This window comes from Rattus norvegicus, chromosome 9 (genome assembly GCF_021556685.1).
Source record: "Rattus norvegicus strain SHRSP/BbbUtx chromosome 9, alternate assembly SHRSP_T2T, whole genome shotgun sequence".
NCBI classification, from domain to species: Eukaryota; Metazoa; Chordata; class Mammalia; order Rodentia; family Muridae; genus Rattus; species Rattus norvegicus.
The window spans coordinates 12,878,093-12,891,775 of NC_141542.1; the positions used below are offsets into that span (position 1 = coordinate 12,878,093).

Consider the following 13,683-nt stretch of genomic DNA (forward strand, 5'->3'; position numbering starts at 1 on the left):
CTTCACTTCTTGATAAATTACCTAGTCTAGGCTATTTTGTAATAGGAAGAGAAATCAAACTAAAACCCTGCTATGTAGAGGGTGCCACCACTGAAGGTTTTCAGGATAACCATGTTTACCAGCCAGTAAGTGCATCTGAATGGACAGAACCAAGGGAGCACATTGTCCTATTGCACATTCTTTTATCTTACCTGTCTCCAGAATTCCACTGTCTTTTAGAGAAGCAGGAGATAGGGCTATATACTCAACCCAGGAGTTTTGGGCCATTTCTCTTAAGATTTTGAGAGCAGTAACAACACATGCAGTACCAAGTTTTAAAAATCTTAAGATTTTTAACACTTCTTTCTTTGCACACTCCTCCATGTCTGATACAGTTCCTAGTAATCAACCAATATTTAATGAGTAAATGGCCATCATCACTAGTTACTAGAACAATATCAGTATTTCTTTCCATCTTTTTATAGAATTCAAAGCCTCCTATTGCCTGTTCATAGAACCTTTTGGCTTTCTAACTAGAACATGTTGCCAGAAGCTACTAGACATCACCAATATCCCCCTAAAGTCTCAAAAGACATAAGTGTAGTGCACTGTTCTCCTTCCCTTGAACAGAGGCCCTCAAGAAGAATGTTTCTGTCACTTTCCTCCCACATTGAGAATTAATTCAGCCTGCATGCTCTTTCCTCTAGAGGACAAAAGTCCAACCCTGATTTAAAACATATATGTGGCCAATACTATCAAAAGTAAACTTATTAATCATAATACAATATGGCAACACTGAGGAGTGATTTCCTGAAGAAAGCCACAGCATTCATGCCAAGATGTTCTTGTGTCTCCAGGATGGGGTCAAAGTGGGTGGATTCCTGTGCTGCCAGTTAACCTTGGATCAGGGAATTTACTAGTCTGAAGGAGGATCTTCAGAAGAGACTGTCAGAAAAGGAAGACGGTGCATCTGTTCTGCTTAACATCTTACAGACCCATACTGCTTGTGCTTAAACACTAACTGTAAGTAATTAAAGATAGCATATAGCACTGACTTTACTTAGTCCTTTAAATGAAATGCCATTAAACACTGAATAGAAAATATGCTGTTAGGCTGAAGAGATGGCTCAGCCATTAAAGGCTAGGCTAACAACCGAAAATGTAAGAAAATAGATTACACATTTTGAAAGATGAATGGGATTGTTGGCTCTTCAATTGACAAGGGCAAATTTCAAATGATGTTGGCTAACAAGAAAAATGTTATTTTTCTTTAAAAGAAGTTGTTTAGAGTAATTTTCTTTTATGTTTGAGTGCTTTACCTGTGTCCACAGAAGCCAGAAGAGGGCATGGGTCCTGTGATTGGATTTACCAATTCTTGTAAGCCATTTCAAGTGTGAAATAGTTGCATGCAGTGTATGACATCCCCAAAGAGACACCAGGACACAGGACTTTCTACTACAGGGTAATTAATTGGCTTGATGATCTTGTACAGGTGTTATACAGGTAACCACATCAGCTCTGATTCTTGCACCAGCTGTTTCATTTCCAGAAGTCAACATTTTATAGCTGTCCTCTATATCTGCTGGCTCATACACTCTTTTTCTATATTGTGGAGTCGTTTCCATAGCAATTGGATAGTTCTTCTCTGAACTTGTGCTAAAATTCTGCAGTGAGTCCATCTGATCTTTGGCACTGGTTATTTGGGACATATATTATTTTTATTATTTTCTTCAGTCTCATCACTAATTTATGGATCTGTTTAGCTCACTTGTTTTTTATTGGTTTAATTTTGATATGTCAAGTGTTTCTAGAAATTTTCTGTTTCTTTCAGACATTTCAGATTAGTGGAAAAGAGACTTTTAAAATAGGTTCTTATAATTTTCTTAATTACATTTATATGTTATAATATTTCCTTTTTCATTTCTCATTTTATTATTTGGGTCTGTAAAAACACACATGCACTTAGGCTTTCATTCAGGGCTTTCTATTTGTGAGTTTTTTTACTTTTCTTAGATTAACATAGAGTTTGCCAAAATATATTCAAATATAACTTTTAATTTAATGGATTCTTTGGAAACTTTTTTGCTTCCATTTCATTAACTTTTGACCTCTTTTCATCTACTGGTTTGGGGTTTGGTTTGCTCAAGTCTTTTGGATGTATCATTACGTTATTGATTACTGATGTCTCGATTAGTTTTTCATTAAGCATTCAAAGCTGTAATATTTCATTGTGTTCAGATAGAATGCAGGAAGTTATTTCAATTTTCCTGTGTTTGTTGAAAGTTGCTTTTTGTTCTAATATATGGTGAATATTGGAGAGATTTCTTTGTCTTGTTGAGGAGAAAGTATAATTTTAATGTTTAGGTAGATGTGCTATAAGATATATTTTGTCCTTTTGCGTTATGATTTCATTCAGTTCCAATGTTTGTCTGTTTAGTTTGAGTCTGGACAACCTCTCAGTTTTTGATAATTGGGTACTAAAGTCATCCAATGTCATTGTGGTGATTAATCTGTAGATTTAGATCTAATAGACAGTATTTGTTTTATGAAATTGTGTTTAGTGCAGTTATGGTTATAAATATTTACAGATTTTCTTTTCTAGAGGCCCCTTACTTGATCAATGGGCTGTCAGGAGTGACTGAATATTTGAGGACTTTTACCATCTTTTCCCCTGGATTCTAGCTGCTTGTTTCAACTGTCGAAAGCTGTATACCATTTCTGTTCTCTCATTTATTGGCGTCTGGTTGGTGGCCCACAGTTTGTTGTGTGGTAGAGGAAGTAAATAGAGCTGTTGGAGGGGTGAGTGTCAGTTTAGTTCATCACTGTGACCATGAAGGAATCAGTTGTAATCAATGCTCACTAAATACATATGCCAGGTTGTTAGAACCTATTGATTTATCTCCTTTACATTCACCCTCAATACATAGCTGTTCAATTAATGATATCACTCTGATATGGGATAAAGAGTCTAAAGTGACACTTTGAGTGTGAAAATAGTTGCATGCAGTGTAGGACATCTCCACACAGTTACTAGGACACAGGGACTTCTGCTACAGGGCAATTGTGACTTGCGAGTCAACAAAGAAAACCTCTTTTAGAAAGGAGGTGGTAGAAGACATATCAGCCATGGAGGAATTACAGTATCAAAAGATGAGTTAAGCTTTAATTTCCTGGCTAAAGCAAGTTTGGAAGTTGCCAGAAGATATCTAGTAAGCTCAGTTTGATCTGAGGTAGCCAAGAACAACATCAAGGAACATAATTTGCCTTCTTCATGCAAGTATGTATGTATGTATATATATATATATATATATATATATATATATATATATATATATATATCATGGGATGATGTGAGTATAAATAAATATATACATAGTTTCTTCATCTAGACTTTTGTTCTGTCCTTTCTTCATATGTGTGTATCAATGAATATATTCTGGAAAGAAAGGGAAAAAGCCAGCATTTGTAACTATTTAGTCTGTGTTGGGTCTGTCTTTCTCTCTCTATTTCTTTTTAAATTTTATTTTTCTTGGATATTTTATGTATTTACATTCCAAAGGTTATCCCCTTTCCCTCTCTCCCATACCTCCTCCCCCTGCTTCTATGAGCATGCTCCCTCTCCTACCCACCCACTCCAACCTCAGAGCCCTGGTTCCAAGTTTTTAATCTAACAGTACTGATTGGAGGTAATTAGCATGACTCACATTTTATAGATATAGAACAGAAATCTCTAAGAAGGTCCCACTGGGTACCTGAGACCATGTAGCCAGTATTTTAGTTTCTCCATTACTGAACCCAAGTCTGTTTACTTGCCAACAGAACAGGACCCAAGTAACTAAGACTAGCTCTTGTGGTAGAAGAAAAACAAAGATTCTTTAGACTCGTGTTTTGAAATGTCTTTTTAAACTCACTCAGGTTTTAAGCTTCTTTTTATCACAGTCAAGGGGAGATTGGGAATTAGTTTACTTAGTGAATCCTGGTGGTTAATAATTTTTTTAGTTTGGCACACCGTAGCATCACGAGTCTTAAAAGGTAAATGAGGTCATGTATGTAAGCCTCATGTGCCGGGTTTGAGTAACTTTATAAGGGCTGCACGCATCTAGGCACAGGGTGCTTTGAGCAAAAGGCTGAATGTGTCAGCTTTTGAGTTATTTTTCGTTTTGAACATAAGCATGGCTATACTCTTGTTTTTCCCAGTTTAAACTCTATCAGAGTAGAGAGGAAGAAGACCAAGTAGCATGGAAACTTTGCAACAAAGCCAGGGCCTGCACATAGTGGGGAACCAGGTGGTCTTAGAGAGGGAGGAGCAGTGTGTTTGCCTCTGTGCATTTCTCTAAACAGCCTTGAGTCTGAAAGTACTTAAGGTAGTGGAGATTTATAGACCAGTGATCACTAAACAGTGAGACTTACTTCCTCATTGGCCAGATGCCAAAGTTTGTTTCTTGTAGTCCTGACTCTGTTGATTAAAGCTCTAGCTGATCTCGTTGATTGCAGAGCATTTGAGATTGATTGCTAAAGGTTGGGTACATTTGGCATAGTAGAATTTGAGCCTCTGTGCTTGCCATATACCAGACATACTTTCTTCCTTCCTCTAAATGTACCTTTATACTCACCGAACACTGGGCAGTCCAGCTTTTAGATTGCTGACAACTAGAGTTTGAAGGTAAGAACACAGCTTATCTAAAACATTTGGCATAACTTGTTGGTGTATGTTCTTAGTTCTCAGACATACAGGTGCTAATGTGTAAGTGGTGTAACTCAAGTCAGAAAGATCCTAAGTCTTAAGAAACCTAAGAAAAATAATAATAAAAAAAATCTGAAGCTAACATTGGCTGTGTTCAACTTAGAAATTCATGCAGACACCTTTCCACAATACCATCTCTTTGTGCATCCTGTACTTTTCCCTCACAAAGACTCCCCTCCTGTCAGCCATCTACACTGCTCTGGCTATGACTATTTCTTCACCACACTGGACCCTCTTTCGTCTAAGTCTGTGGACACCATTCAAGCTAGGCCTATAAAAGGAACTGGACCAGGTCTCCTGCTTAGGGAAGTTACTTATATAAGCAAGTAACCATAGCACTGTGGCATAACATCTGGAAAGTTCTCATGTAAATTTAGATCCTCTTGCAGCTCAGGGTGGAGGACAGTTATGATTTCAAATCGTGTCTGGAGGACAGTGTGAGGACCTGTCTCAGAAAACAAGATGAAAGGTTAACTGTATGGAAAAGACTAGAGATTGTTTCACAAAGGAGGCCACAGGGACCTGGCCTCAGAGGACGAAAAGGAGCCTGCCTGGGAAAGTCTGTGTGTCTATCTGCCTTACTCTAAAAATAGCAGTGACCACAGCTGAGACCACCTATAAGTAGAAGCCCAAGGAAGCACTCTTTTTCTCTTCTAGCCTGCATGCTGTGGGCTGTCAGATGGCAGGTGTATTTCTACCTGTGTGCTCCTTGACCTTCTATGAGGTTATCAGAAGTAGAAAGTGTCATTCTCAGTATTTGATGTACCCAGTCTGCGAGGCACTGGTGCTCAGTAGCACAGGAAGCTGCTTTCAGTTCTTCCCCTGTGATCTCTGCTTCTGCTCAGCAGCAGAAGTGAGGTTTGTGCACACATCAACTCCAATTCTGGGAACACATTCAAACTTGAGAATCTGATTTCAGCTGGGTGTCTGTGGCTTTTGTATCACTGTAAGATAAGGCATTCAGAAACCTCTATTCCTCCCCAACATTGTCAAGCTGGGCATGGTGCACACTGGGCAAACCTTTACTACAGAACTACACATCAGCCCCCACCTGACTCACTGTACATACTTCCATGGCCTCACTCAGCCCTCAAATCTACCTTTATACCACACAGACTCTATTAATGAGCTGGTCTCTGTCAACTGAAGATTTTCAGTCCTTACCTCAAGGTCATAATTTTAAACTTATTTAAATTCAGTTACTTGTTTGGTCAAGTAACAAAGAAACACTAAGACAAATGAATAATTTTCTTTATTTTCCAATGTTCAATGAAACAGCAGGTCTCTGAGCTTTAACTGATCATGCTATTCTGCTCAGTTTTAAAAAAAATTCCTACAAAAAAGTCCCAGATCAAGGTGTCTGTCAGTATGGTTTCTCAAAGCCTTTTCCTCTGTTTGCAGGGGGCCTTCTTTTACTATGTCCACACATGTTGTTCCCTGTGTACATCCCTTGGTATTTCTCTGTATGTCTAAATCTCTTCTAAGAAGAACCCTAGTATGATAGAATTGGAGCCTCATCTCAACTTAATGACATCTTCAGGGCCCTGTCTCAAACTGACACATTTTAAAGTAAGAAGATTAGAGCTCAACATGTGAATGTGGAGGCACACAGTTCAGTCCATCATATCCACCAATGCTTTTGCAATATTAGTTTATGCAAATAGTTTGCACTTGCTCACAAATTGAGCAGTTTAAAATGATGCAACAAGATGTGGTAGTACGTATCTGGAATCACAGCATTTTGGAGGCAGAGGCAGAGGCAGAGGCAGAGGCAGAGGCAGAGGCAGAGGCAGAGGCAGAGGCAGAGGCAGAGGCAGAGGCAGAGGCAGAGGCAGAGGCAGAGGCAGTGGCAGAGGCAGAGGCAGAGGCAGAGGCAGAGGCAGAGGCAGAGGCAGAGGCAGAGGCAGAGGCAGAGGCAGAGGCAGAGGCAGAGGCAGAAGCATACTTGCAATTTTGTTTAGGAAAACAAAGGATGAATTAATTAACTCAAACTTTTTCCTTTATTCTTATTTTGTTTTGTGCCAGCCTAGGTCTGCTTCTGCCCTTGAGGTATCCAGGTACCATTGTGCACTGAGCAGGACTGAAAAGAACAAAGTTTATTCTGGTAGGTGGATTTCACAGGGTGTCAGTTGGAGTGAATGCAAAGGGATAAATAGCCTTCTTTAGTGATGGTTTTCAGTGAAATAGCTCTCTCTTATTGGGCTTATTAAGGGCTATATATACCTCGGTGAGTAGGTAGGAGTTTTCATACTGAGGGTATATTACTGGCTGGTGTTCATATGTTTGGAATGTTCATTTACCTGTGGAGGACTATTTGATTCCTGAACATATCCTTACAGGGAAAGAGGAAGGATAATCTGTAATTTTGCATGACTACCTCAAGGGTGGCAAAAATGGGGATCATAGGGTTTATGTGCACAGGGAATGCACACCCAGAGCAAGGAGGAAAACAGTCCTACTCCTGCTGATATCAGGATGAGATTTTCAAGGCTTCGACACATCAACCTTACTCTTGCTCTGGATGGCTCCCTTGGTTGCATGGCATTCCAGACTCACAGGTTTAGTGCTTTGAAACAGTATTACTGTAACCTAGACTGGCCTCAAAGTCACACTCTTTCTGCTAGCTTCCCTCATATTGCTTGCCATCATACCCTACTGATTGTTTTAACTGTTTTTGGTCAGAAGTTTGAGCAGATTACAGCAGCTAGGTGAAATGAAGGTCTGCACACCAAGAGGCTTGGGGAAAACATCCCTCCTCAGTTCATCTGCTGAACATCAGCCTTCTGTTCTGTTGTGCAGGTGAAGGACTGAGGCTGCTGCCTCCAATTTACTCTCAGCTTCTAAAGGCCTTGAAATCTATTCCCTTTTGTCTATGAGCTGGTAGAGGGAACTGCGTCATCAATATACTTTGAGGACTCCCATATCCACCACCAAAGTTCTACTGGAGTTCAAAATGAGAATGTGTTTGGGAACTGTTATACTGAATACCAAAATTTATATTTGAAAAGGACACTGTAGACTTGCAGAATTGCACTCACATGTTGCTAATAGGGGAATGTGCTAGTGGAGATTTGTCTCTACAACCTCGTAGTTCTGGAAGCCATGTTAGGCTTCCTATCTTAATAGATATTTGGTCATTCAAAGATTTCTGGCAGGGTTGAAGACTGATTACAGTCTCATAGCCTATCAGGCTGTTTAACTCTGAAAATACATATTTTATTGGATAGTTATCAGATAGTATACAAGCTAGCCAAGATATAATATACATTTTAAGCCTTTCTTAAGCTGGAATGGATAACTAAATGTTCTGTTTAACTAAAAAAGTGATGGACTGGGTGTTGAGTATATCATATGCTTTATAAATTTTAGAATGGTAATAATTGTACTCAATTTATATATAAGTGAAAAGGCTTTTTAACTGGACAAAAAGGGGGAAATGTTCTGGTTTGCCCTGGAGTTATCTGTATTTTGATGCTAACTCCACTGCCCCAAGGACAGCTGCCTAGTCACGTACTCAGGAATCAGGTGACTTCACTAGAAACTTCTCCCCATTGAATTTGTAAAATACAGGTGAGGGGTAGGTACAGGATAGAAGGAGGCCTGTCATTGGAGGAGAAGGAAGGATGGGTGGGAGAGAAGTTTGAAGGAAGAGGAGGAGACTGGAACAGAAAGGAGAAGAGAGCGAGAGAGAGACACTCGCTGGCAGGACAATGGACACTGATGTAAAGATCTCGCTCTGTGTATTTACAGGTTGTTACTAATGTTCCTAAGGGATGGATGGTACTGGGATTTGTATGTTTAGGTGGGCAATTATATCTTAACAATTGGCTTGAAAGAGCATACCCCTGAACGGGGAGCCTCGTCTCTCGCTCCAATCATGGGGTGGGGTGCCACCAGGAATCACGAGTAGCCGGTCTTGATGTAACAGCAAGAGGTAGCTTTTATAACGAGATCCCTATTAGCGGGATCCTGGGTCGATACGTATCTCACACAGGAGACAGAGGAATCGACCCCGAGCTTCCAAACTCGGGGGTTTATATAGGGGAGGTTAGGGACATTTGCGTGGTTACACATGATTGGTCATTTCAAATGGTGCACACTTACTTTCGGCTCGAAATTACAACAGCAAGGAGTACATGCTATCTAGCAGCTCAGCAGCTCGGGTAGGGTGGCTCATCTCACTCAGGGAGATGACTCACTTCTGGGGAGTGAAGGAAGGGGAGGGGGTGGCTACGGATGATCAGTGTCCTTGGAACTGGTAGCTGGTTTGGCAAGTCCTATCTCTGGCTCTCCCTCAGGCACGTCCGGCACAGCACATCCTGACTCTGACAATGAGTAACCTTTTTAAAACTCTATTTCTACAGGCTCAAAGAAAAAAAAAGAAAAGGACAAAAATACATTAAGTAATAACAATTTCTGTATTAGTTTTCTTTGTGAATATGGACTTATTGCATGAACATCTTAAATTTCACGCACACTTGTAACTTAGAAGCAATTTTTAAAGAAGTTTTATGAGATTAGTAGACAGATACTAGCTGAGGTCTTTATCAAACCATTGATTTAGAATCCTGTAAGCCTTCTTATATTTAGAGGAATGATTATTACTTATGCTAAACCTGTGATGTGAATTAAAAGGGAAGGACCTAACATGGAAGGTATGTTAGAAATGTCAGTGCTCCAAACTAAGTGAGTGAGCTTACACTTGCCACTTCAGAACCAAGGAGACTGGAGCAGGAGGATTGTACATTCAAGGCTACAGAGGGAGCTATGGGCAATCCTGGGATATGCAGAGACCCTATCTACTCTTACCTTAAAAGAAAAGAAAGGAAGGGGAGATGGCAATACTCTATCTTCCTCTGCTGAAGCTGACTATATCACATCTCAGAGTTTTATGGGAAGTACACCCTCTCTGCTATACTACAACTATAGCTGCTGCTTATATTGGAAATGTTTTCAAGTAAAACCGGGTCTTCATTTTCTAAAAGCACTGCATCCATTCCAGAGAACTCAACTTTCTCTGGGAACCTGTCATCCTGATATTTGGTCTGGCCAGCCTGGACAGTTTTTGTTTCTCTCATTCACTGTAGTTTTCTTTACACAATTACTAGCAATTATTCGCGGTTACACTTTCCATAAATATTCTTTCCCTCTAATGTTCTAGGCTTCAAATTATATAAGAACTAAAAACGAGTTGCTTATAATAAATATAATAGTGGTACTCACTACTGTAGCAGTCACTGAACATTACCTTGCTATGCCTCTGAGCAGCAGTGGTAGATGTGCTTTGAAACTACAATAGCCACTTACTCTTGAGTATTAGAAGATCATTCATCCCTCCTATTCATATATTTGTAAGTTTCTAGGTATAGCAACCAACCACAAACAGTGGAACAATGTGTCTCTCTCTGAAAAAAAGACATAAAGTAGACTGTAAGTACATGAGAAGATATTCATTATTAGTCATGAAGGAAAAGCAAAACAAATCTATTGGGATGGAGATTTAAGGGAGATACATGTCAGTGATTCGAGAGTACTATATACTACTGGTAGACTTCTTAAATGATACAGCCACTGTAGGAAAGTTCTATGACAATTTCTCAAAAAAGAGAACATACTATTTTGCATATCTGCATTGAGTTATGAACCCAAAAATATGAATGTAGAAGCTTAGGTATTTGTGCATTGTTTATAGTACAATAGTTGAAAGGAGGCACTCCAAGTTCCCGTGGACAAGGAAATGGATAAACAAACCACACTACAAGCAGGCATGCAATAAAAGTTAGCATTAATTGGGAAGAAAATCTGATGGCATGCCACAATACAGCCGATCCTTAAGAATATTCAACTAAGTAAAATAGCTATTCACAAGAAGACAAAATGAACTTACTCTAAAGCATCTAGAGTTTAAGGAGATAAAAAGGAAAATAGTGGTAGCCTGGCATTCTGATTTAGCAGTAGTGGGCTCCTAGCTTCCATCTAGAAAAGTAAAATGTTTTCAGGAGATGGAAGGTGATGGTAGACATAGAACAGCAGGAATATTATTAATGCCACTGAGCAATCCACTTATGATACTTAAGAGTCATTTTCATGTTGTGTATGCTTTATCACAGTACTTTAAGAATTCCATTCTGGGCCCCCACCAGCTCACTGCTCCCAAACCCCATGGGAGCGAGAGCTCACCGCCTGGACAGGTGGGCACTCCTGAGACTGCAGAGCAGAAGAAACCACCAACAGTGCGCACACCTGCCCATATCCCTGGCACAAGAGAAAACTGTATACGGCCTCTGGGTTCCTGGAAATAAGCGCACAGGAGCAGCAGGTCCCCTGCCTCTGAGACACCACCAGAACCTGAAGGGACCGACCAGATAAACAGTTCTCCGCACCCAAATCTCATGGGAGGGAGAGCTAAATCTTCAGAAAGGCAGACACGCCTGGGAAACCTGAGGAGACTACACTCTGCTCACATTACTAATTCCAGAGGAAAAAACAAACGCCATCTGGAACCCTGGTGCATGGAAGCTCCCGGAAAGGGCTGTGCAGATAATCCTGGTTGCTGTCCCCCCGGAGAGCTCATAAGCAACACCCCATGAGCAAACTTGAGCCTCAGGACCACAGGTAAGACAAACCTTCCTGCTCCAAGCGACGTGCCTGGTGGACTCAAGACACAGGGCACAGGAATAGCTGAAGACCTGTAGATAGGAAAAACTACACGTCCGAAATCAGAACACTCTGTTCCCATAACTGGCTGAAAGAAAAAAAGGAAAACAGGTCTACAGCACTCCTGATACACAGGTTTATAGGACAGTCTAGCCACTGTCAGAAATAGCAGAACAAAGTAACACTAGAGATAATCTGATGGCGAGAGGCAAGCGCAGGAATCCAAGCAACAGAAACGAAGAATACATGTCATCATCAGAGCCCAATTTCCCACCAAAACAAACACAGAATATGCAAACACACCAGAAAAGCAAGATCTAGTTTCAAAATCATATTTGATCATGAAGCTGGAGGACTTCAAGAAAGACGTGAAGAACACCCTTAGAGAAACACAGGAAAACATAAATAAACAAGTAGAAGCCTAAGAGAGGAATCACAAAAATCCCTGAAAGAATTCCAGGAAAACACAATCAAACAGTTGAAGGAATTAAAAATGGAAATAGAAGCAAACAAGAAAGAACACATAGAAACATCCCCAGATATAGAAAACCAAAAGAAGAGACAAGGAGCCGTAGATACAAGCTTCACCAACAGAATAAAAGAGATAGAAGAGAGAATCTCAGGAGCAGAAGATTCCATAGAAATCATCGACTCAACTGTCAAAGATAATGTAAAGCGGAAAAAGCTACTGGTCCAAAACATACAGGGAATCCAGGACTCATGAGAAGATAAAATCTAAGGATAATAGGTATAGAAGAGAGTGAAGACTCCCAGCTCAAAGGAACAGTAAATATCTTCAACAAAATCATAGAAGAAATCTTCCCTAACCTAAAAAAAGAGATACCCATAGGCATAAAAGAAGCCTACAGAACTCCAAATAGATTGGACCAGAAAAGCAACACCTCCCGTCACATAATAGTCAAAACACCAAACGCACAAAATAAAGAAAGAATATTAAAAGCAGTAAGGGGAAAAGGTCAAGTAACATATAAAGGCAGACCTATCAGAATCACACCAGACTTTTCGCTAGAAACTATGAAAGATAGAAGATCCTGAACAGATGTCATACAGAACCTAAGAGAACACAAATGCCAGCCCAGGTTACTGTATCCTGCAAAACTCTCAATTAACATAGATGGAGAAACCAAGATATTCCATGACAAAACCAAATTTAAACAATATCTTTATACAAATCCAGCACTATAAAGGGTAATAAATGGTAAAGCCCAACATAAGGAGGCAAGCTACACCCTAGAAGAAGCAAGAAACTAATCGTCTTGGCAACAAAACAAAGAGAAGAAAAGCACAACAACATAACCTCACATCCAAATATGACTGTAACAGGAAGCAATAATCACTATTCCTTAATATCTCTCAACATCAATGGCCTCAACTCCCCAATAAAAAGACATAGATTAACAAACTGGATACACAACGAGGACCCTGCATTCTACTGCCTACAGGAAACACACCTCCGAGAAAAACACAGACACCACCTCAGAGTGAAAGGCTCAAAACAACTTGCCAAGCAAATGGTCAGAAGAAGCAAGCTGGAGTAGCCGGATGTAGATCTCTCCTGAGAGACACAGCCAGAATACAGCAAATACAGAGGCGAATGCCAGCAGCAAACTACTGAACTGAGAACAGAACCCCCGTTGAAGGAATCAGAGAAAGAACTGGAAGAGCCTGAAGGGGCTCGAGACCCCATATGAACAACAATGCCAAGCAACCAGAGCTTCTAGGGACTAAGCCACTACCTAAAGTCTATATATGGACTGACCCTGGACTCTGACCTCATAGGTAGCATTGAATATCCTAGTAAGATCACCAGTGTAAGGGGAAGCCCTGGGTCCTACTAAGATTGAACCCCAGTGAACTAGATTGTTGGGGGGAGGGCGGCAATGGGGGGAGGATGGGGAGGGGAACACCCATAAAAAAGGGTCAGGGGGAGTTTCCTTGCTAAACATAATCCCTTATGTTGGCCCGTAAACCAGGAAAGGGAATAAGACTGGAACTGTAAATAATACTCAAGTTAATAAAAAAAAAGAGAAAGAGAAAAGAATTCCATTCTGATCTTTTCTCACAGGAACTAAACCTTCTTCCCTGAGACATCATGGCCCTGGCCCCAGAATTGAGCAGACAGACAAAACTGAAAGAGGTCGCAGGGATCCCACTGCGGGATTCAACTGTTGACAACTGGAGTCAGATTCAGACCTTCAAGGCGAAGCCAGATGACCTCCTCATCTGTACTTACCCTAAATCAGGTAACCTGGTAGAGTAGTAGCCCCAGCCTCATCCTCTGA

The 13,683-nt window shown here is 40.5% G+C and overlaps 1 protein-coding gene across 14 annotated transcripts in view; it reads left to right on the plus strand.

The window, feature by feature from the left end:
* The first annotated feature begins 731 nt into the window (after positions 1-731).
* Positions 732-13,683, plus strand: part of LOC148003321 (sulfotransferase 1C2A-like) — a 30,101-nt gene continuing 17,149 nt past the window's right edge. Inside the window, exons 1-4 of one of the 14 annotated variants that reach the window (XM_087568033.1) lie at positions 732-1,002; positions 6,749-6,827; positions 10,834-11,338; positions 13,467-13,644. In XM_087568033.1, the coding sequence (XP_087424159.1) occupies positions 13,494-13,644 (151 nt within the window). In that variant the 5' untranslated portion in view covers positions 732-1,002; positions 6,749-6,827; positions 10,834-11,338; positions 13,467-13,493. Of the gene's footprint in view, positions 1,003-1,281; positions 1,442-4,486; positions 4,643-6,748; positions 6,828-10,833; positions 11,339-13,466; positions 13,645-13,683 lie in introns of those variants that run through there. The other 13 variants (XM_087568028.1, XM_087568025.1, XM_087568029.1 and 10 more) reach the window with 13 other exon arrangements.